Source organism: Cryptotermes secundus, unplaced genomic scaffold, assembly GCF_002891405.2.
Source record: "Cryptotermes secundus unplaced genomic scaffold, Csec_1.0 scaffold1066, whole genome shotgun sequence".
Classification (NCBI taxonomy): domain Eukaryota; kingdom Metazoa; phylum Arthropoda; class Insecta; order Blattodea; family Kalotermitidae; genus Cryptotermes; species Cryptotermes secundus.
In genome coordinates this window covers 1,038,239-1,063,863 of record NW_019738984.1, presented here as the reverse complement: position 1 = coordinate 1,063,863, position 25,625 = coordinate 1,038,239, and the positions used below count along the sequence as shown (strand labels likewise).

The 25,625-nt window shown below is 38.4% G+C and overlaps 1 protein-coding gene across 10 annotated transcripts in view; it reads left to right on the top strand.

The window, feature by feature from the left end:
- The window catches only part of LOC111871549 (neuronal acetylcholine receptor subunit alpha-7), a 452,324-nt gene that overhangs the window by 103,904 nt on the left and 322,795 nt on the right, over window positions 1-25,625 (top strand). For 9 of the 10 annotated variants that reach the window (XM_033754298.1, XM_023864728.2, XM_033754297.1 and 6 more), the window contains exon 1: window positions 3,889-4,259. The exons of the other annotated variant lie outside the window; for it this stretch is intronic. In XM_033754298.1, the coding sequence (XP_033610189.1) occupies window positions 4,154-4,259 (106 nt within the window). In that variant the 5' untranslated portion in view covers window positions 3,889-4,153. Of the gene's footprint in view, window positions 1-3,888; window positions 4,260-25,625 lie in introns of those variants that run through there. 10 annotated transcript variants of the gene reach the window in all.

Below are 25,625 nucleotides of genomic sequence, written 5' to 3'. Positions count from 1 at the left end.
GCTTTTCTTTTCATTGTTGTGTTTCTCGCCGTCTTTTTCTTCCTTTATACTACAAGGCTGAGGGCTGTGCAGATACGGACTGTGATCTTCTCGCTTGTGACACCGTTTTGTCTGCCAGCTGATTACCAACGTTTCGGATAAACCTCCTACCTTCATCTTCAGTGTGCAACCTGACAGAATGGAGTAAGCATAACGGGCTAGACTTGTATTTCAGAGGTGCTCGGTTCTGATCTCCTACGGGTCAACGAATATCATTGTTTTTCCTCAGTTCAGAAACGTTTCGGGACAGTAACTCGAGTAGGCTACAAACACTTCAAAATCCCTTTAAATACGTTACTCATGTCTCGTCTTACCATTCGAAATAGGTACTGACCTCATCCTATAGTAACCTGCAGAAAAATCGTTGTAGAAGAGAAAGGAAACTGCACCATTCGAAGAATTTGGTAAACACAGCCGAATTGCGCGGCGTTATAAACCCAGAAGTTCTCTATCTCCACGTGTCAACGATGTTGGTTTGAAATTAGTTACTAATCATTGTGATAAATACATATGCTGTATATTTACTTTAGTTAACTCTGAAATCTGAAATCTGAGATCGAAATGGTTATCTTAGGTGTTATAATTCCATTTCTCTTATTCTCTGAATATTGTATGTTAATATCTGATCTCTCAGATCTATGGAAATTTCTTTCACAGGCTCATTTTATGTAACAACCCATACAATTTCAATTACTTTCAGAGAATTATCACATAAAACGAGCAACACAGTCTAGAAAACCGAAATTAATGGCCGTTGGGATTCGTTGTGCTGACCACGCGACTCCTTCTATCCGCTAATTTTGACACTAACTTCGCCGACAAGCGGCGATCGCTCGGTCGGTATAGTTCGCTTGCGGACTCAAACCACGGAGTTTATGTACCAACCAGTAATTTCCTTTCTTCTCTCGGAATATTGTTTCTCTATCGGTCAATGCAAGTCTGCTCGTGTAATTAAAATCTAATCGTACTCTAATACTGTACAATAGTTCATAAATATTGCTTTAACAGCTGTACCTAGTGCGAATGTATGGAGTAGGCCTGTGCCTCATAGTATTATCACGTGATTTAGTTACTATAGTTCGGTTTAGATTGGTAATTGGATTTATTTAACACTTACAGACCCATGACTACAAGCACTTATAACCATTTCACTAATTCGTACACTTTACAGTTCACTGGAGCACAGACGTAAGTCTTCCCAGCCTGCTGTGTCTTCGCCGGTTTTCTGGTAACGGTTTCAGATACCCGTCTGGAGGCGGGGTCGACTCTGCGAGTCGTAGAAAGCAACGAAAATTGAAGTCTCGAATCTGAAATAGTAAAATATGGTCGCGAGTCCTTAGGGATTCGGAGTATAGAGACCCGTCCTCTTGTCAGAGAGCGCACCCCACAGAAACAAGACCTAACTATCAAACGGTAATGAGTAACTGATCTTGAACCCTAGACGGGGCTCGACTCTTAAGACTTACTGACTGACTGACTGACCGGAAGGAGGAAGTGCGAAATAGAAGCTACAGAGAAGTTGAGAGTACACGGACGAGAATGAAGCGTTTCCTTAATCGGCTGAGAAGATTGAGTACAAATTGGTACAGAAGAATACAGGAGGTCGGCCTAGAGGATTAAAGTGTGATTTCAAGATTTTATTTTTGTGTAATATTTGGAGTGATCTAAAGCGCTGGTTCCTGTGTTTGAATTGCATTACCAGGAGAGGACTAGCGTATATGTGTAACAGTGAATTATAAAGTGTAAATGAGCGTTAGCGCTCAATTGCCTATATTGACTGTAATTAAGAGAGGTTGTAATCGAAGGGCCAATAAATCCAATCATCCGAACTAGAACCCATCATTTTCGTCACGCGTATCCCCCTACACGTGACAATATTGCATTTTTAGCTATGTATCCCACATCATCAAGTGACAGGAAGTTGAAGAAAACTGCATAATGAGGAACTTCATAAATTGCACTCTTCTACAAGTCTAATTAGAATGATAAGTCAAGGAGGATGAGGTGGGCAGGGCATGTAGCATGAATGGGGAGATGAGGAATGGATATAGGATATTGGTGGGAAAGACAGAAGGAAAGAGACCACTGGGAAGACCAAGGCATAGGTGGGTGAACAATATTGAAATGCATCTTAGAGAGATAAGCTGGAATGGTATGGATTGTAATGATCTGGCACAGGATATGGACCAGCGGAGGGCTCTTGTGAACACAGTAATGAATCTTCGGGTTCCATAAAATGTTTGGAGATTCCTGAGTAGCTGAAAAATGGGCGGCTTCTCAAGAAGGGCTCAGCTCCATGAGTGAGTGAGTGAGTGATTGAGTGATATCCCACATCAGCTCTGCCGCTGATTAGAATGAATTCTCTCCAGCTTCCACTCACTTCATTTACACAGTATTTGTTAGGAGAGGTGAAATTTACCGCTAATTCCACTCATATATGACCCTTAAGTAACACCCTTAAGCATATCCATTCATTTAAGTTCAAATTCCACTTCATAAACTTGTACTGTTGAGAACCGGTTAATTAGTGAGTTCAACTACAAAATCTTGTCATATTCATATACGTGTCAAAAGAGGTCTGTATAATTTCCGGACATTATTATGTCCGGGCATTAACCACACCTGCCTGACATCATCACATCCTAAAAGACAATAATATTCATATTTACATCCATGAGAACCTGCAGTCTCACATGGTACATATTTCGACTCCTGATAACTAAGAATTAAGATCTGTGAAGGCTCTGTGTTAGTCATGTTGCGTCTGTTGGGAGAAGAAAGACGAAATGCTTGGAAGTCTAAGTTTGACATCGTATCCTGCCTATTGTCGCAGGAGTATAGTCACTCTCTGGAGCGCCGATTACGGTTCCATCTAGGGTGGAAACATCCGTCGATGCCACAGAGACATCTCAAGCCATATGAAGCCAAATGCCATGTTTGAACTTCTCCCTGACTGCAACAGCTCCTGTAACTGGCCTTGAGGTTTTCTCTCCCAAGATCGTCTACGTCTGTTGTTGCCTCAGATAGACCTCACCTTGTACAACAGAAATTTACATGGTCTATAGCGTAAACTTCCTGAGGTAACAGGCGATGTATTACTTCTGTCTCTCCTGCTGTTAATGGAAAAACTTTAAAAAGAGGACTGACAAAAATCAGTAAACTACCAGGAATCGTAGTAATAAGTGTGCGCTATTTTGAATGGGGGATGCGAAGGTTAGGGTATATTCTTAACTGTAATGTTGGTACTACATGTTGAATTGGCGTTACCACGTGAGCGCCTGAGCTTGTTTTGTGTTGTTTGAAATTCTAATCACAATGAATGACCCACTTATAATGGATGTTAATCTCATTTTAATTCGTTTGTTAGTTTGAATGTTGTATTTGTTCCCCTGGAGGTAGAGGAAACCTTGTAAATATTGGAAAGGGTGGATTGTTGCGAGACTGGCGTGTCTTCAGACATCCGACATCGCACTCTTCTGCCGACAAGAAAAGGATGGAAACGGAATGAGCCCGCAGCACGTGAAAGAGACACAAGCATGCTGAAGAAGATTGAAAACAAAAGAACATGTATGCGCGTACATAAAAAAATGCTGCTCCGGGACCATGGGCGGGGGGCGGGGGAAGCTGCAACGCGCTACGTTTGACATCACAGTTGTGCTGCAAAATGATTGGACAAGAGAGGTTAAAATTTCGCTAGCGCATGCGTCCTTAATTATTGATCTTCCTGGTTGTGATCCAGGGGCCTGAAGGCCTAATGCAAGCCGTTGGTGACGGTGATGGTGGCGGTGGCTCTACCGAACTGAGCGAGGGGTGCAGGGGGACGACTGTAGAGAGTGGGTCTGCCTCTTCCTTGCCTACTGGGCTTTGGTGCGGGAAAGAGCTTACTGGTGGACTGGTCCAGGGATGATGCTGCGCTCTGAGTTGTTATGTGAGCTCTGAGAGGGATTCGGCAGCTGAACACCGTGCTTGTGGTGCAGGAAGACGGACGGGAATTGGTGAAGAAGAAGGAGGAACACTTGACTGAAGACTAGCAACAAATAGGTCCAGAAGCCGGCAGCTGGAGGGACAGTTGCACACCAATGCATTCCAACAGCAGCAGGTGAAGAACAGCACCATGGACTCTCCAACCGCCGAGGGCTACCCGACGGACCAAGGGCCTCCTTTTCCAGCCATGTCGCGGTTGCTGCTCTTCGTCTGCATATGCATTTGTCTTCCACGCGGTAAGACTGATACTGTAGCAGACACTTAGACACGGGTTGCATTTCCATTGAATAGTCTGACACATTGAAGCTCCAGTACTGAACCTTATATCACTAAATCATTTTCTCCTGTTCTTATGTTATTTTAAGTGCTTTCGCTTGTCTTCATATGCACTTATCTTGGTTAAATTAAGTCAGTAAGAGAATAAAGCTCCAATGTAAATATAATAAGATAATACGGTGTGATTTCAAACACTTACGTTAGGATTCAATCTGCCATTGAAGTTATTCACAGTCATGAATCCTTGCTCTCGCTTAAGTACTTAAGAATGAGCCTTTTTTGATATAATATTTGTTCCTTACTGCATGAGAACTTTGTTGCCCTTTTGAAAAGACAGCAGTTGCAAAGGAAATGACTGATTCTGTTGGAGACAGCAGCGTGACTTCAGCCACCTCTGTCGATAAATCAGTGTCGTAAATATTCACATGTGAAGGACGTTTTCAGCTGTTGCATTCAAGATTTCAGCGGATTGGTCTTAAGCTGTTCATTTGATGAATGATGATCCCCTGTGTTTAGAAACGTTATGTTTCGAAATCTAAACAATATATTGCGTCTATTACTTTATTATCTATTCTTTCTTATTTATTAATCTAATGAAAGAATAACGAAAATATATCTTAACATGTAACAAACATCCGGAAGTTATAGTCGCACAAATATTTTATTTGCTGTCGTTACCTTGTCGCATGTTTCTGGTATATTTGTTGAAATATTTCAGAAATTTAATTTTGGGAAGTTTAATTTAACTAATACGTCTGTAATATAACGCATGCGTTTTCCATGTCAGACGGTGAATTGGTCATTATTTTGAAGAATATCAGTGTTACCTCATCTTTGCTTCTCATTTTAATGTTCTCTTCATAAATCTATACCTACTTTCTTATCGATGTGTTCTGTTGAAAACGTCATCATTGGCACATTAACATTTTATATCTGTGATACCTAAGAGTTTATGTTGTGTACAGTTGAGTCTAAAAACAATCGATTTATTTGTTAAAGTTGTATTATTAAACTGCATGGCTCCAAATAATCAATCTTAGGCGCACTTAAGTGTGAAACTATTTAGATCTTCTATTTTTGCTTCGAACAATGTATTTTTCATATTTAGAATCAGCAACTTCCACTTCAAACGAAAGAGATACCTCCATGGTTTATCCTCTGTTCGGTGTACACCACCGGTTCTGAACCAGGAGTGCAGATACGTCCAGGTGATACGCTACGACGTGAAACCTAATAAGGTGGACTATATTTCAGACTCTGTCAAACATATCAAAAGGGCATAAAACGCCCTATTACGACCCTTTCAACAAATGAAATAAATAAAGTTCGGTTAAATAAAATCGTCTCCATGAATTCTGTTTTTAATACACAATGACACTAGATTGAGATAAAAATTAGTCGCCCATAAAAAGAGAGTGTACATAAATTTTGAGATTACGTCGACTGGAAAGCTGCAAAAACTTCACTGCACACTATTGAATTCGCCCAGAATGCATTGATTATCCTATGCGACGTATGGAGAGAACTCACACAGTGGTAAAAAGTTCGTCGGAAATGAGACCTGCCTTTTGAGGTAGACACAGAGCGAAGTATAGAGACAGTCACTCAGCAACAGATCATAACAATCGATCCTACCGTTCTGCTCAAATACACAGAAGCCATGAGAGTGGCTATGAAATACCTGAGGTCATTTTCTTTACGGCAATAACATCGGAACACATCCGGTATGCGGTCAGTTGTCATCTATTTGAGGGGTACAGTCACTCTTAGTTGACATAACTTAGAACTACCAACATGCAACAAAGCATCGAATTGAAATAATGCAACATGCCGGCAGTATTTTAGTTTATTCAAAGTTCGAGTAATAATCAGTGCAATAAGAAGTTTATCTGCTCGTAACTAACTAACTAACTAACTAACTAACTAACTCCATGGAGCACAGTACGAGTACTTTGCAGAAGCTGTTGTTCAGATAATAAAAATATAACTTGCCTATAATATAAGCCGAATATTCGTTCTTGTTCAGTACAGCTCAATGCTGAAACCTCCCATCCTTCTTTAAGATACATTTTAATAATATCCTCCTAGGTCGCCCAAGATATCTTCATATTTTTGTGCTGAAAACTTTATACACATCTTCATCTTTCCCATGCACACTACATGTCCCCTCCACTCTTACTAGCAACAATAGAAAGACTGATAAGAATGAATAAACAAATTATTTGTTGAAACGTGGAAGAAATCACAGTGCAGATTATAAATAATCCTACTCATGTTCACGTTCCCGTATTTGTAAATGCCTTTAATTTTAATAGCACGTCCCTGTTGAATTGTGATGTTTCTCAACTAAGTTGATATAAAAATTGTATATTTCTTTACCTAGGTCATGATTATCTGTGCTTCGCTTCTGTTTTGGAATTTGATCGTAGAATATAATGATGGTTGTTACGCATTCTTACGCAGTTGAAAACATAAGTTAAAGTATAATCACTTCCCTTGTCCGACCTGACAGCGACGCGTAAAAGTTAAGTTGGTTGGGATATTGTGTTTTGATAAAGAAGGACACACCTTTGACTTTCTATATTTATTTAGTGCGAGGAAATAGAAAATTACCGGCTTAAATGTTATAACTTACGTCTTTAAGTTTATATTCGTGCTGTAGCAGCATTTTCTGTTCCCTTCCATCGCCCTTAATATTCTCTGCAGTAAATGTTGCAGCACTTAGCAGCCCGACTTATGTGTTAGCTGCATCATCACTATTAACACTACCGGCATCTCCCTCGTAATCCCTCACCCCCCACTTCGGTTACGGGTAAAACAGATCACTTTTGTGGAGATATTATTAAACCCCAACATCCCTTTAAGTTTAGGTGCTGCATCTCTTTGGAACTCAACATATTCCTTTTCAGTTTCGTTTATAATTTTGTTCTACATATTCTGTCGACGAAAGGCTGTCCCGTGTACAAAACGTAATGTTCTGTTTGCATTAAAATTTGTTGAGTTGCGGACCGACTGTTAATTCCATAAGAAGTACTACATACAATGGAGTTACTTAATTATACTTAACTCTCTACGTATCTTTTACAGCCGAAATGCAACATTATACATAGAACAAAATTTATCAGGCAATTGAATTCTCTTGTCCGTAATTGTCCACTGAACGCGACAATCGAGTGGTTAACATTCCTGCTTTGCAGTCGAGATATCCTGGGTTCAAATCTCTCGCCGGAGAGAGAGTACATTGACTATAGGAAAATTCCGGTGCAGTAGGAAGTAACAGCCACGTCCTTCCACATCCTGCATAATTAATTATTTACTACTCATCCTACCATTCGAAGCAAACAGTCACGGGTACTACTGAAGTCCTTAAATAAACAGGATCTCATGGTTGATAACTTGGTACCATTTCATAATGTTATGATAGCAAGTAAGGTAAAAAGTAAGGTTATCCCTGTAACAGGCCGCGGAGGCCCATAGATTTGTGAGACGTCGAGGCTCACACATTTTTTCTAGACAATCGGCTCACAGATGGCTGTGTTTGTCAGCCTTACGCGCCGGCTGTCCGCCCTTTACGGCTCAGGAAGATTCATGATACTCATTTGTGTTAGAGGCTGAGTCGACATCAGAGCCATAGTGCGGCTGGAAGAAATAAGTCAATGGAAAAATCCAGTGACCTCATCGGGAATCGAACCCGCTACCTTCCGGCTTGTAGTATAGTGCCTCAACCAACTACGCTACCGCGTGCCCCCTTTGTTACATGAAGTAGTTTAGAACCTGAAATTATATTGTTAATTGGAGCTTGTAACTGTTTTTGATACCGAGTGTGTGCATCCTATTTTATGCTGTTCCACTTACGCGGTTTGTGTCTGTTACTACTTGCATTTACTCAAGCGTTGGTATGTTTGATAGCCTCCGGGACGCTTCTGATTTCTGACAGGTTGTCACGTTTTCTATGACTCGAGATCAACCCTAGTTAGAAAATAAGTTGTGCTGTACAAATAATTTGAAACTATTGGCATATTTATAAAATGTTACACCACGTTAGTTTAATCTTCTGGTATTAATTACTTTTAACTGAAGGATGTAGCACTCCAAGTAATGAACTTAGAATACACCGCTATTTTCAGTTTCTTCCTCTTTAGATATTGATATTTCCTTGGAAGATAATTGACGAGTAATATTGTTCCCTTTTCAATAATAAAAATCGAGATCTTTCTGCCACAGACTCCTATATTTATATTTTACCCTGGTCCAAAAAAATATGAATGTATGCAGGTGATACGTGTTGCTTAACCTATACTGCGGCAGCGCTTTTAAACACAAGTTATGTTTGTGGATGAAGTTTGTGCCAGAAAGGATGTTGCAATTCATATTAACACATATGTGTGCTGAAAAATTTGTTTCCTTGTTCTAGAAATATTATGTAAATAACGTGCCAAGAATAAAATGTGCAATCTTTGATCATGAATCATATCATTTCTTAATTATTTATTTCTGACCTACTTTCATAATATGAAGCTAAATCCAGCATTCACGTTCTTCTATTAATTATGCGTATTTTAATTTACTATTCATAATTTTAGTAATGTATTTAAAATTATGCTAATTTTGAAGATCACGAACGAAATATGGCAATGTACATATTGATGTTTAACAGGTTTAAACCAAAGGCGGTCATCTAACTTAACAGAGTGAAATAACCAGAAAGTATATTTTCTTGCAATACGAGTATATTCAGTTCGAATAGATTTTATGCTTAAGAGTATTTAACGTGAAACATAATTGCATTATCCAACCATATGATAAAAAATGAAATGTGGTGAATGCAAACTGCAATTTTAATTGCAGTTGAATCCTGTAATTTATAAAGCGTTCTCGACTTAAACGTGAACTTTGTTTCAATTCAGAACAGTCACGATACATAAATGTGATTGAAATTAGACTCATTACGGACTAACATAAGTTCGCGCGACTAAAATTTACGACCTGAAGATCACGCCGAAATCCATATAACTGAATGCAATGTATATGTTAACATTAGAACATGTAATTCTCTTATTTCACGGAATACCCATATGTTTCATATATTAACTAAAAGTTTGCAGTTAGGGTATCTAATGGGCAGCGCCATAGCTCAAGCGGTTAGTCGCTGGCTACCCACCGCGGCGGCCCGGGTTCGATCCCGGGTCTGGTCAAGTGCGATTTGTGGTGGACAAACTGGCGCTGGGGCAGGTTTTCTCCGAGTACTTCGGTTTCCTCTGCCAATCTTCATTCCACCAGTTACTCCACAATCACCCTCACATATCATCTGGGGCTGATACAATAGGCCAGAAGTGGCCGCAGTACAAGGGACTTAGTCCCTCCCCACTAGCAATAAAAACATTGTATGAAATATCTGGACAGTCAATGAAATCATTCAGCTATAATCTTCACCTTCGGTATGAGCACTAATGTTATATACTTCAAAACAAATACAATTTACTTGTTTAGAGGATTATTTATTGATCCGGGACCAATTTACAGAATACAAAATGCTGCCTAACCGCATTTCATATAATGAATATTTTGTATTATACTTTCAACTAGTGCTAATGCAATGGAAGAATATAACAGTACGTTTCCTTTCAACGTATGTAACTGTATTGGCAACAACTGGCGTTTTATAAGTGCTAATGTTTGAACTTTCCTATCGTGACAGTGGCCCTTGAGGCTCCAGTCCGTGTTCCGTATGCATGTGTGCTCGTTTGTTTGCGTGTAGGCTACTGTCAGTCAGATGCAGTTATTTCCGACATACGTTTTATTTCTCTGAATTGCGTTTAGACATCTGTGTCTCTGTGCCATCTCGTTTCTCGTTATAATTACTACCATGTCGCTGGATGTTACCACCTAAGGCTACGCGAATTTCGTGGTTACTGAGATGCTTCTGAGTAAGGAATCAATTTACTGAAAGAGGAACAACGCGAGGCAGATGCTTTATTTGCTTTCATCACGAAACTACATTCCAGTATGTCTGAGTGTTATATTCCAAATTTACATCATGCGCATGCGCCAGTGTATGAATTTAAATTGATTCAGTCTGTTGCTTTCTTTACGTATGTCACTTCGCTTGCTGAGCGAACAGTCATTATGCTATTTTTAGCGTTATTTACGAAGAAGGACGTCTTTTGTGAAGGTCACGTCTGTCCGTCTGTGACCTAATAGCGGCGCCTTTATCCCGGGAAAATATTTTCTTGAAATTCCACACAGAAGACCTTCACTAAAATTTGTTGAACAATCCTGATTTCCATTTGTATTGAGTCATAATAGACTTTGGTTTGCATAAGGTCATAAATTGACTTCCCGCGTATTCTTTAAAGATGATGACATATTCAAATTCAATATCAGATACTTCGACCAAACTTTATTAAACAATTTCGATCTTTGTCTCTATTGATCCCTACTGAAATCCCCTTTACACAAGGCCGTAAATGGACTTTACCATCTGTCCCTTAAAACGCTGCTTAAGTATTGTTGAAATTAGATATGGCTGTCTTCCATAGAAACTGTTTCGTGAGATCCGAGTTTCCGTCGTATTGATCCATAACAAGGCCAAGTTCCTATAATATCACAAATGAACTTTGCAATATATCCCACAGACAGTTATACAAACATGATTACAATTTGACATGAAAGACTTTCAGTTAGTGTTATAGAACATTTACAAATTTTTGCTATATTGGTTGCCAGTAAAATATAGTTTGCATCATCTCGTAAGTTGAATTTACCATGTAACCCCTAAAGGTTTCACAGCTTCTGTTGAAACTCTGTGACGGGAATTTCACTAATTTGCATTTCATTGTTCTCACTTTTAATCAAATTTAATGAAACACAAACAACACTCTTGGTAATATTGTTTACTAAATTATGGAACACCCCATTTCCAATTTTCTTTCCTCGATATAAACTGTGTTTCGAATCTCGCATACTTTGCGTTGAGACACGTTAACCAAAGAAGTATGAGTATGATAAATACACTTTTAGAATCTTATGTTTTGGCCCCTCAGCCTTTCATATTGTACCATACATTTTCTCTCCCAAGGATTCTTTCTCCATGTGAAATATCTACGTTTAATAACACAACAGAAGTTAAAGATATTCTTTCATTCATTCATTCATTCATTCAACAATGGCTCTACAGCCCCCTTGTTGGGCCTGGGCCTCTTCTTCAGTTTCGTAATCTTTTTTACACAGTCGGTAGGACTCCTTGGAGGAATGATTAGCCCGTCTCAAGGCCGCTACCTACACACGGAACAACATAAACAGAATAAAGACACACACAAACATCCACGCCTTGAGTTGGATTCGAACCCACGATCCCAGCGTCCAAGAGAGCGAAGACAGTTCACGCCTCAGACCGCGCAGCCACTGTGATTGGCTATTAAATTTATATCACCTCATTTTCCGATCAACATTCGTACCGAAAGCACATGCCTACAGGTTTGCCAACAAAAGGAAAACGGCTGAAGAAATGTCGCTTCTTACACGCAAGCCTTTGTATATGAATAACATTCACAGACCGTGTATAAGCTCAATTTACTTAGTTAAAACATGTTCATATCGGAAAGTTCTAAACATAAACGCAAAAAATATTTAAAACAAGGCATGCAAGGAAAATTTAGTCTCTAATATTAAGAATTTTAGAGGGAGATCGTTCACTGAGTGTAACTCAGAATGACAATGGTTATAATCCTGCTTAGTCTGGAAATAGTAGACAAACATTTATGTAGGGTTTTAATAAGTGGAACAAACTTCTTGACTCATCTAAGTAATTAATTAAATATTCCCAGTTTATTCAGAAAATATCAACAGACCTGATGTACTATGGTTAAAAGAAGAAACTTACGTGCAGGTTTATCTTCTAAGTTACAAAAGTACAACTTTCGTGCTACAGTGTGAGTCAAAAGTCGCTGAAACGCAACAACTATGGTAGATGTGTATACCTGAATAAGGTTGAACCCAACTATATCAAATACGCAAACAAACAAAGAACACAGTCTTTATAGAAAACGGGAAAAATATAACATTTAACAAAATACACTACAGTCATAGGTACAGAAACATGAATTTGGAATGTCGCTCCATAGTGGCTTGTTCAGTCTTTTCTCTCATTGTTAAACCAAAACAGGAAATGGTATACCCCGTAGTACACATAGTTACCAGCGGGGTCTTTTCAGTTTGTTAGGTTCACTTGCGGTCTGTTTATATAGTTTTGAACGATTTATGATATAACTTACAAGAAAACGTTCTAAGTAAAACGGATTTATTTGGGGGGTCAATGCGTCTGAAAATCGGAAATGCTCGCCGTCTTTTAGAGAAAGTGTACCAAAATCGAATTGAGACAGAAAAATTGTCCCAAAGCTTAGGCTCTGTTATTAGGTCACAGACAGATAGATGGCAGGCGGGACCTGTACACAGGGCGTCCTTTTTATTTCATACGGATATAAGTATTTGTAAATCATATCGATGACAGTGTCGTAAAGCTCGATACTTAGGCCGTAAATGATGGGGTGTGGGGTTCTTCCTCTGCTTATTCACAGAACACATCTCAGCGAAATCGCCTTCCTAATAAAGCACGAAATATTTATTGCAACACCAAAAATCCGTGGCAATGACTTTTCATCTTCACGGGAGAATTTTCAACGAAGGGTTTTTCTATTTGTATATGGACATACACAAAGTTTCGATAGCTCTTTCTGCTCATAGAAGAAAAGAATTCACACTCTGAGGACATTTCAAATGAACATGACACTACTGTCATTAGGCCTTATTTGAAAGCCCAGAATAAGTAGTCTTTCCTTCCCCTGAAGACTGAAGTAGCCAGCTTTCGAAACGTCTTAATCATTCTTTTTGCAAACATGGGTCATATACCAAAATGTGCAGCTTTATTTTGTTCTATTTTTTCTACTTGTCATTGTTTTCAAAATTATACATTAGTAATATATAGTCACAGGATTAAGTGACTACAGGCGGGTTTTGGATTTGTAATCACATTTATTGAACACACAAACAACTCGTAACTATATTTTACAGTTCACTACAGCACTCACTAAGCCTTCTCAGTCTGCCGTGCCTTCATCGGTCGTTGCCTAGTTACAGTCTTCTAACAAGTATATTCCTCACCCCTTTACGACTCAAGAATTGCACTCGCTAACCGCCTACTCAAGACTATCTCGTAATAACATCCGCATTGACTGCACAAGAAGCGCGGCGTCCAATAGATCTACTGCTGGGTGACGTCGCTCTCAGCGAGGACCGCAGAGAAAACGCCGTTTATCGTTACGTTGACGAGTTGTTGAATTTGCCATGACCTAACAACGGCTCTCTTCTTATTAAATTATTCCGGCTTTCAGCGGTCATGCCAGATTGCTCCCTATGTAAGGCTGCTTGTCCAACTATGCTACGGCCTGCCCCCTCTTAAATTACAAAACTTACTAGAATATAATGCACGCTTAATAAATTTACAATTAAAACAAAACTTTTCAAAAATATTTTTAGCAAATGTACATTTGTTTACTCCTCTCGGAATCTAAGTATCATATTTTGTGCAACGAAGAACAGAATTTTGTTTCTTCGAGTTTTTACCTCTCAGAATTAGCGTGGATTTTATATTCAGGAATGCATTAAATCCCGGTACAGAGAAGTAGTTAAACTCATGGATATGTGTTTTTTAGAAAGAAATATAAAACACATATTAAGTGAAGTACATTCTAAAGGAAAATCAATTAAAACAGTAGCCGTCCAGTTATATGCGGCACCAGAAACTTCACAGTAGAAGTTGTACAAGGCAACTAAGTGCTCCAACTTGTAACAATTAGTTTTCGTTCACTTTGGTGTAGAGGAATTCGAAGAGACTCTGTTGGCTGTGTCTTCACGCAGCACACCGGCTTGGCAACGGTGCTGTAGGGCCTAATAGGAGACTATTAGGCCCTTTGCCTCTCTTACACATGGACCTGCAAGTAACGTTGTAAATAACATTTAACAACTGCTGATGGGCCTACTGTTTCAGCTAAGTGTAATAATTGCTTTTTTCTCTGAAATAAGTATAACAAAACAAAAACAAGGAAAACAAATACAAATTTAAGAGTTCTTTCTTTGGAGATATAACGCCCTGTAGTCCATTAAAGCTAAAAATGTTTCGGAGGGGAATGTCGTCTCCATTTTCAGGGAGAGAGAATAAGCCAAGCAAGAGACTATAGTAATAGGAGGTTACGACTTTGCTTGTCACCTTCTTTCGCACTAGTTTCTTGCTCGGATCATTCTCCGGCCCTGAAGTTGGAGGCGATATATTCCTCCGAAACAATGTTTACTTTTCAACAGACTACACGGCGTTATATTCCAGAATAGAACTCTTCATAACGACCCCAGTGAGAACCTCAGAGCCTACAAAGAAGCCTCGCATTTACTAACCGTCACATTTCTGAGGTGTTTTACACAAGAATGGAAAAGAATGTAAAGATTAAAAGAAAAGAGTTCCTGGGAGGGAACGCGTTACGTCAATTTTGCTTTGAAAGCTTCCATCTGTATCGGACAGGCAGCAGGGATTATAAGCTAATAATAATAATACACTCTTTATCCAATTATACAAACATTTTTCCAATGCTAATTATGGATTCCGTTATCCCTTCAAAGCCCAGTGTTTCTATATGTACCACCCACTTTAACATTTTAAATCTCTGCATTCAACTCACAGAATCTATTTCTCAGCTTGCCTGTGGTTCTGTATGGGTGTGAAATTTGGTTTCTGACATTAAAGGAGGAACATAGGCTGAGGGTATTTGAGAACAGGGTGTTGAGGCGAATATTTGGACCGAAGAGGGATGAAGTGACAGGAGGTTGGAGAAAACTGCATAATGAGGAGCTTCATAACTTGTACTCTTCTCCGAGTATAATTAGAATGATTAAGTCAAGGAGGATGAGGTGGGAGGGGCATGTAACACGAATGGGGGAGAAGAGGAATGCATTTAGGATATTGGTGGGAAAGCCAGAAGGAAGGAGACCACTGGGAAGACCAAGGCGTAGGTGGTTGGACATTATTAAAATGTATCTTAGAGAGATAGGATGGGATGGCATCGATTGGATTAATCTGGCTCAGGATGGGAACCAGTGGAGGGCTCTTGTGAACACGGTAATGAACCTTCGGGTTACGTAAAATCCTGGGAAATTCTTGCGCAGATGCAGAATTGGCTTCTCCTCATGAAGGGTTCAGCTCCATGAGTAAGTAGCTGAAGAATGCAAATGATCTAATCAGTAGTTGGTGTGTTACGTCGAAACCCACACTGATGATCCCCAATAATTTTATCTATGTATTGACTTAACCTTGAGAGAAAAATATTTGATAAACTTTTGTATGAAGTTGATAGCAATGATATCCCCCGATAATTACTACAGTTAGTTTATCACCCTTCTTGTGAACTGGTACAATAATAGATTCCTTCCACTGATCAGGCAATTTTTCCATATTCTAAATAGAGTACACGAAAAAGCCTGTACCTACGAGTAGTTTATGATTTTCATTCCCCTTTCCACAGAAAAATATATTTCCCCTGCTGGTTCGGTGCCACATACGCCCCATCTATAAGTCTAATTTATATTTTGGGATTTCTTCATCCACTGCCCTGAGCGAACCTCCCCTAACATTCCAAGTACCAACTCTCATGCCCATTTCCTTTCCCTTAGTTCGTATATACAAAATGATTTCATATTCCGCATAGACCCTATGACATGACCTTGTATTTCTTAGAATCGCGATGACAAATAAAATGATTTTAAATAATTAAAATGTCAATTGAAGAACAGGCTTTTCTCTAGCAAGCTTTTATTTATGTGTACTAAGGAAAACGCTATCTAGGAAGCCTTTACTTTCAGCGTTCTAAATCTTCTATCGAATTACTTTTAATCCAGTCAGCGTTAATTAACCCTGCATTGTTACTCACAGTATACCGTAGAGACAGAATCAATGTGTAATTCGCAGCCCGAAGCTTAAATAACATGCTTTTGTCTCATATACAATTATCAGTCAGTTTTAAACACATTTATGCAGTGCATGTCCTTTCTTTAGCCGCCATCTTTAGAAGAGTGTACTATAAGTAAGATGCAAAGTTTTTACAATTAAATTTCTTTATGGATACTACAACAGTTCGAGATATCTGTTACGTTTTGCAAAGTCCTTGACGATAATGCAATGAATGCATATTTCTAGCTACTGCAGTAAACGTTAGAGGATAAGATCATTTGTCTATTCCCCAAGGTGCTCTTCCGAATAAAGTACCACAGTACTGAAATTTCAAATTTAGATAATGTAATTTTCTAAATAGGGCCTACAAAAATAATTATAAATATATGCTTTTAATTTTTGCCACAACACAACGAAAATTATTTAATTCTCTTTTCGAAAGTAGAACTCGATGAAATGTCAAGAAAGTTAAACGTATGGGAATAAAATGTGAATTGAATTGTTATTGAAAAATATGAAAGGAACCAGATGCTTTTATATTAAGGGCAAATATTCTCCTCAGGAGTCTAGGCTGAAACATCTAAATCTATGTGCTTCCTCAGAGTGAAACTAGTTTTATTCGCATGTAAAGGAATGGGCAATGTTACAGTTTTGTCGCAGGCCTCCTAATGATCTGATGATTGCAGCTCGCTTGACTTACTTACTCCAGTGCTACGGCACTGTAACACAGACGCTGAAAATAGTAATTAATATGGCAAATGAATCTGTTTCCATTCTTGGTAACAACAAGCATTATCTCCTGCGCGTTTTCTCTGCATTATTTTTGTACATTAGTCCCTAAGGTAGAGTCCATCTTGAGAAGCTAATAGATGTGTTGAAATACAAGAATTTTCCTGCAATTCATGGAATCCAAACATTCATTACCGTGAAGAACACAGTCTCTGTGATGTGACGCCGTCTACATATTGTGTTAACCGACGTTTCGGAGGAACGTCTGTTAACACAATATCTACACGGCGCCTCATCCCAGAAGACTGCTTTCTTCATAGTAACCGCCGTGAAAACCTCAAATCTTACATTCATTACTGTGTTCATAAAAACCCGCCACTAATGCGAACCAGTGCAGTAGAATCCAACACTTTATCTTCCTGCTTCTGCAAGAACTGTTTATAATAGTATGCATCCGGCCATGCCTAGTTCTTCAACACTAATCTATCCACTAGGATGTCAGATTATCTTTCTGCATGCATCTGTGATATATCTCCGAGGTATGGGACATATCCCGTCTACCTCAGTCCACTTAGTTAATAATAAGACAAATTAAGAAGTTTCTCAGTGTGTTATTTTCTTTATACTTCTGTTATTTTGTTTGTCTATGTAAGTACCCTCTCCGAACCATTTTGTTCTGAAACACGGTTATTCCATAAGCATGAGAGCAACTGTCACCCAAATATCACACAAGGTAAAATAGTGAAATTTCTTAAATTCTTAAGGCAGAGTTTCAACATTTCAGCTTCCCGCTGTGGTGATTATGATGTTATTGCCTTCTGAGATGGGACCTCATGTAAATTAGTAGGCAGATTCCTCCAAAACGATTATACCTATCTCACAAACTATAGCGTCTCATTTTCTGAAAGGCAGTAATCTTCAAACCATACAACTGTGCACATTCTCTATGCTTTCTCTTTAGATTCTGGATGCCGTCTCAAAGCAAGAGACTGATCACTTTGAGGGAATTAATATTCAATATTATGTGTTGCGGAAAGTCATATCTCATGCTCCAACAGTTCTATCTATGCCTTATTTCTTGTTGTACGTTGTGCTGACGTCAGAAAGTAAGTTTGTTTACTTTTCTGTCCCAATAGGAAATGTGCAGAGAACGCGTTATTCACACATTTTAGATCGACAGGTCCTTAACCTATTGTTTATCACATCCTGTGTGAGATGCGTTTGGTCCCATTTATAAGTAATGCGCAACGACAGGGCAGGAAGAGGGGCATTCTTAAGTCAAAATGAAGAAAATTCTATCAGATTTTATTCGGGAGGTCTTACGCCGCCAACAGATTTGAATTACGTACACAGGAAACAGTCGATAGAACAGTGAAGACAGATGTGTTTACAGAGAACGTGGGACAAGCATAAGGGCGCGTTCTTACAATTCTCACTTTTTCTTATTTATGGTTCGTTTAACGATACTAGCTAGCTAAGGCTATGTAACGTTGAAATGAAGCTTTGTATTTCTTGGCGAGATCGTTGGGAGGCTGATGCTTTAAGGGAATTTTGTCCACGTTGTTTTAGCTCTGAACAATTGGGTCCGTATTTTTTGTCGATGAATATTTCGTCCTCTTTTACTTCAAGAAACATAGATCCAGGCCGAGAAATGAATACAAATTTTACTTTCTATGGAAATATCTGGTTATGTTATTATGTGTATATCCGTCGGAATTTCATTACATTTTTTACGAAAGAGGACTTCCATAATTCTTTTTCTCCGTCCATATATAAGCCTAATGATTAAAATATATTGAACAAAAATTTTACATGTAGTTCTTATGGACATGAAATAGCGTCCATCACTCTAAGAAGAGAACATAAATTGAAGGTGTTTGGTAACAAGGAGCCAAAGAGAAAACCTGGACTCAAGAGAGAGAGAGAGAAGGGGGGGGGATAGCGGTGGCACCATGGGCCCAACGTTTTGCCAAATATTACAGTGTTAAAATAAAGGAGAATGAGATGGACGAATGTGCAGAATGAACTGGAAAGTAAGAAATTATACTTAATTTTAGTTATCAAGTTTGAAGAGAAGAGGATATGTTGGAGACATCGGTGAAGACTGGATAAGATCATTAATATGTATATCAAAGAAATGAAACAAGGGGATGTGGACTCAATTCAAATTGCTCAGCATAATGTTCGGTGGCCGCATAGTGTGAACAGGAAATTAAATTGGAGGTTAAATAGAAGCACGAAGTTATTGAATAGCTGATCAATAATTAGATTCTCAAATGACTCCCGTCAATGGAGTTACCTTACCTTTCAATCTACTGTTTTACAGTAACTGTTCTTTTGAAATTAGAAAGTTGCACATTAAACACAAAATTATATATCCATGTAAAAACAAAGCCCCAAACACGTGACAATATGCTCAGACGTAATATTATACATATCGGTAGTTCACAGCAACGCAACAATAGAAATTATGATATAGTCACTAATAATCAAAAACGACGTTTACATTTGGGAGTCGCTTTAGAGGTCAACGGGTTTATATAAAACACTTGTACAAGATATCATGAGATAGGTAATTCATTTTCTGCTTTATTTTGTTTCGGACAGAGATAACCTGATTCCCACAACATGTTGGATCACAGTAACACACAAGAACATGGCTGCCCCACTCAATGGGAAAACAGTGTTGGTGTTTACCACTTTATCTGTGGGATAACTCAAGTCAGTATAGCGATGGGCTACTGGCTGGATGACTGAAAAATTAGGGTTCACTTACAGACAAAACATATTTTTCTCTTCTTCACAGCGTCAAAACTGGCTCTGGGATCCACTCAGCCTCCTATCGAATGGGTACCTGGGTCTCTTTCCCGGTGTAAGATAATCATTCCATCCATCTAGTTCCAAGGAATGGAGCTATACATTCACTTCCCAGTACGTTTTCATGTCTTTATGCTTATTTAATAAAGCGCATGACAACTTTACCTTAAGTTTTCTTACAACTTAATGTATTTAATAATCATCTGTGAAATATAAACTAAATTAAAAATTAAATATATATATATAAATACAGCAAAAACAATCTCTTCACTGGGATCTATACAAAACAAAACACAAGATATATATGAAACTTGTTATAATTTAACATTCATACTTAACTTGAATATCTCATTTGATTTGGGACGAAAACTGGAAATATAACAGCTATAACATAAAATAATTTTGGAAGTGTTTAGCCGTTGGAATAACTTGAAGTAAAGGTGAAGTGAAGGTTCTAGAATATAAATTTACTGTAAAGGTAGTAATTCTTAGTATTTGTACTACAAGCCTCTCGTTTTGAAAAGACATGTATTTGAAAAGAAGTCTGATAGAACACAGACTTCCTTTTCTGAGCCTTACGTGAAACATTTCAAAGACATATAACCTAAAGCAACATAAGCCTACAAAAATCTGTATGAAACATTTGGTGTGCAAGTTCTGGTACCTTACGAGTAATTGACAACCGTGCACATTAAGAAAAAGGATGAAAATGGGCTGGAAGTGGCTGGAATGACTTCTCAGGATCGGTGGCATATCTGTGTGTGTTACAACAAGATTATAAAAGTATACAGCATGAGAAAAGATACAGATTATGAGCAAGGGATTATAAATGGCATGAAAATGTACATGCTCATATATTTATTGCCATAAGATAAATGTTTTAAGTATATATTTAGGTAAACTCAAAAAGCAGTTTTGCACTTGTGTAAAATTGCATTTGATTTAAATACGAGTATGTATGTATATACCATATAAACCTCTAAATCAGAAGGCTAGCCGGTCACGGTAGCCGAGCGGTCTAAGGCATGCACTGTCTTCGCTCGCTCGGAAGCCGGGATCGTGGGTTCGAATCCCACTCAAGGCATGGATGTTTGTGTGCGTTTTTCTGTGTTTGTCTACAGGTAGAGGCCTTGCGACGAGCTGATCACTCGCCCAAGGAGTCCTACCGAATGTGTAAGATCTAGTAAACCGAAGTGAAACGGAGAGTTTCATGGAGGTAGGCCTAGGCCCAAACTGGGGCTGTAGCGCCACAGAAAAATAAAGAAAAAATCAGAAGGCTGCACCGTTTGCTTAATTATTATTGAGAATCCTCAAACTTCGAAAGTGTTCGCAACTATTGTATGTTGTCGAATGTAAAAGTATTAGGAAATATTTAATTGTATGGAAAGTCTCAGATTTCCTGAAGAATGTGAACTGGACAAAAAGCATATGCCTCATTTTCTTCTATAGCTACAGTTCGGAATACTTTTCTGTCAATACACGGGATCAAAAGTACATAGGTTTGCATATACAGGGTCCATCATACCTGTACGTTTTCAATTAATATTAGAATAAGTCAATAAGTATGTGCAAAACTTCCCTGTTTCATATTCTATCAAAATTTGTTAACAATTTCTCGAGTACTTTTGTACAGACAGACGGATGGAGCGAGCTTTTCTAATAGGCACCTTGAATAGTTGCAAACGATCCTAAAATGTATTCAGTATATTAGGCTGTAATTAGAAACACAGAATTCAATGTTAATATCGAACCCTGCAGGACGAACTGATTGTATTCTAATGGAAGAGGATTCTCCTCCAAAGGATAATACTTCAGAACCTATAAACAAGAGGATTGTCAAGAAACGTGCCAAGTTGCTTAGTAAATGGAGAAATCAGCTGGTGACCCAAGGGGCTGACATATCTCTGATTGAGCGAGGATGAGTATAACAGCGGCAGATATTAAGAGTCACGGTCATGACCTGCTCAGTTCGGTTACAGATGTTTCTTTTTCACCAACGCGCAATTACTTGTTAAAATATAAATTGTGTTGTACATTCTTAGTTTCTGCAAGGAAAGGGGGGCCTTCTTGAGAAACTTTCATCTTTACACTCGTCAAGGAATTACCTCTCTCATATGGAACCCGAAAATTAATTTATATATTCATAGTACTCATTACATTCTATTTTCTTGACATCCATCTTCATATTTTTCACCCGTCTATATATATCTAGGTCTCGCAAGTTATCTCTTTACTATAGGATTCGCATTCAATATTTTATGCACATTTCTTGTTTATGCAACTCGATTTAATCTTCATGATATTTGTAATATTTTTTTGTGAGTGTGTCTCTATATAGAGTAAGCCCATATCTAATGTATGGCGTATTCATGTTGATACATACATATTGGTAGTAGGTATCCAACATATAATTCTCTTCCCAGGAGCCGTAGCAAATGAATTTACTTCAGATATTTCCTTCTGTGCCTTAAAAGATCCAACCCTAAGTAATTACTTTACTCCCTGTGCCATAAAACTGCTGTCTCACTTGGTGCGAATGAATCATATTTGGAACGCACAGAACCATTTAATTAGTGTAGGGCCAATAAACTTGGCAATAATAACATCATAACAGTTTTAAGGCACTTGCTTTTTGTTTCTCAGGCAGTAAACTTCTCCATTATTGAAGATCACACAGATATGCAGGAAGCAATTGTCACATCCTGAAGGTAGCATTTGTCTCTATCAACTACCTTGGAATCTTATAACAAGTGAAAGGTTATTGTTATTTGCCGACACTTTAACATGGCAGTTTTCAAGAAATCACTTATACATCGTGCGAAAATTTATAAATAATTTCCGGAATGGGCCTGTGAAAGAAAAATTTGCTTACCTATGCACTAACGGCTGCTGTCACCTTCGAAATAGTCCCCTTGTGAAGCTATGCCCTTCGTGAGACGATGGTGCCACTGCCGGAAACAGTTTTGAAAATCGTTTTGCAGAATACCTCGCAGTAACGTAGCCACGGTGCGTTGGAGGTCAGGAATGTCAGCAAATCTTTATTCTTTTAATTTTGAAAAGAGTCAAAAAATCGCTGGGGTCTAAGTCAGGTGAATAAGTTGGATTGTCCATTTTTGTAATGGATTTCTTAGCCTGGAACTCGCGAAATCTTAACACATCATGCGCAAGGGGCATTGTCATAGTGAAGAATCCAGTTGTCAGGCCAGGGTATGGGTCTCTCTCCTCCGAACAGATTCCCGTAAATTTTAAATTAAACTTCACCCATTTTAGCATGTTTAAATTAAATAAAAGTCTACTGCAACCAATTTACTTACTTAGTTAAACTATCACCATTTCTGTCACTTGACAAGGGCAGACCGATTCAATTTATTTTGATCCCAACCAAGCCTTTGATGACGAACCTCATATCTTCTGCTACATAAAATCGGCAATTCTGAACTCTCTGATCTTCACATCACTTGGATCAAAAGTTATTTATCATCAAGATTTTTTTGGCACTTTAATGAAGTCTTCCTTACCATTTTCCATGATGTCAAGAGTCCCACAAGACTTCACTTTGGGACCTCGTTTGTTCAGTATTTTTATAAATTTTCTATGTTCCAAAATCCATTTTTCTGAATATCTGCTCCTTTCTGATGATTCAAATTATTTCCTGTCATAAAATCTACCAAAGATTGTAAATTACTACAATTAGATATAGACCGTGTATAGAAATGATTCATTGAACAAATATAATTACTTTTAGTCGTAAAACTAACAGTATCAAGTTTAATTACTTTTGAGGTGATCTATTAATCGTATGATCTGATTATATTTTGAGGTTATGTTAGATAGGAAACTACATTTTCATCGTTATATTGAATTCTTCCTTCTCAGGCACTAAAGCTCCTAGGAATAATTCGTTTCATCACAAATAATTTTTCTCCTTTGAATAGTCTAAAAGTTTTATATATTACCACAACTCTTTCAAAACTCTGAGTACGCCTCTGTCATCTGGAATAACCTCACTTCAGCAGATTCCAATAAGCCGGAAAATATGAAAAGAAAGTTTGCAAATTTGTGCTGTAATCGATTTATTCTTTTCAATTCTTTTGTAATTATAAATCAATGTTGAATTATTATATTATAGAACGGTTATTCAAGGTCACAAAATCTTGACGCTCTATTTGTTAAACGAAATGGACTCTTGTTTTCTTATGGATATGTCGGTCTCCGTGTGACCACTAAGGAAATTGGAGACTTTTCCACCTTAATGTCAGTAATGTCTCTTCCGCAAGGTGCTTCACAGATGCAAACAAACCTGCAGATCTCAGGACGTTTTAAATAAATATAATATCTGTGTAGAGGATACATTTTCGTTGCATAATCCTACTGGGTTTATGAATTCAGTTACGTTATTACGATGCTGCCTGTGTCGTTTTCTTATCTAGTATTAACTTCTAGTCCAGTTCTAGTTCTCGCACTGCTCTAGTTTGTGTTACGTACATTTCGGTCTTGATTTTTATAGGCCACTCGCTCTCTGGAAGCATTTAAATAAAGGAATTGAATTATTATTACTATTATTAATTCAATTTCTCTAAATTGTTTGAATTCAATATTCATGATCATGTTTCTCATGTCGCTAAATTTAATTCCAACCAGCATGGCTTTTTACCCCCCTTGGCACTACACCCCCAGTGGGCCTAGGCCTACCTCCATGAACTTCTCCGTTCACTTCGGTTTTTCTAGCTCTTACACATTCGGTAGGACTCCTTGGGCGGGTGATCAGCTCGTCGCAAGGCCTCTACCTGTATACAAACACAGAAGAACGCACACACACACACACACAAACTAAACATCCATATCCTGAGTGGGATTCGAACTCACGTTCCCTGTTTCCAAGCGAGCGAAGACAGTACATGCCTTAGACCGCTCGCCTACCCTGACCGGCCCAAGCATGGCTTTCCCAGAACTAAATCTACAGTTACCAATTTCGTGACGTTTCTCGACTTCTTGACGCCTGTTGTCCGCGGTCAGCGTCAAGCTGATGCTGTCTATTTTGATCTTGCAAATGCTTTTGACCTCGTCCCTCATAACATGCTCTTGCATAAATTAAGCTCCTTCGGATTCTCTGATGCTTATGTTAGCTGGTTTCGCAGTCATTTAACCAACAGACAATCTCGGGTTCGCATTTCTGGCACTCTCTCCCTGCTTTTCCATGTAACGTCCGGTGTGCCGCTAGGCTCTGTTCTGGTGCCTTTTCTTTTCAACGTACTTATAAATGACCTATGCGACTCCGTTAACTACTGTAAATTTCTAATTTTTGCCGATGATCTAAAAATTCTTCCCATTACTAACTCTTCACATGATTGCCTCTTGCTTCAATCTGACATTAATTCCGTAAGTGACTGGTGCACTGCTAACTCCATGAAAATTAATATTGCTAAAACGCGTGTTGTATCGTACACCAGAAAAACAAATTTTCTGAGCTACGAGTATCAGCTTTGTCATGATATCATTACACGCACCAGCAATATTAAGGACCTGGCTGTTTTCTTTGATTCAAAGTTACATTTTCACACACATGTTAATTACATACTTTCTGAATGCATAAAGCTTTTAGGCCATATTCGCTCCATTACCTACAGGTTTTCCTCCATGGAGAGTCTGTATGTACTATATTTTACTTTAGTCAGGTCCAAGTTGGAATATGCCTCAGTAGTTTGGAACTCCATCACCTCGACTGATGCCAATAAGCTTGAGCGCATCCAGCAGAAGTTTGCGTCCGTCTGTTTTTATCGTTTTTTCC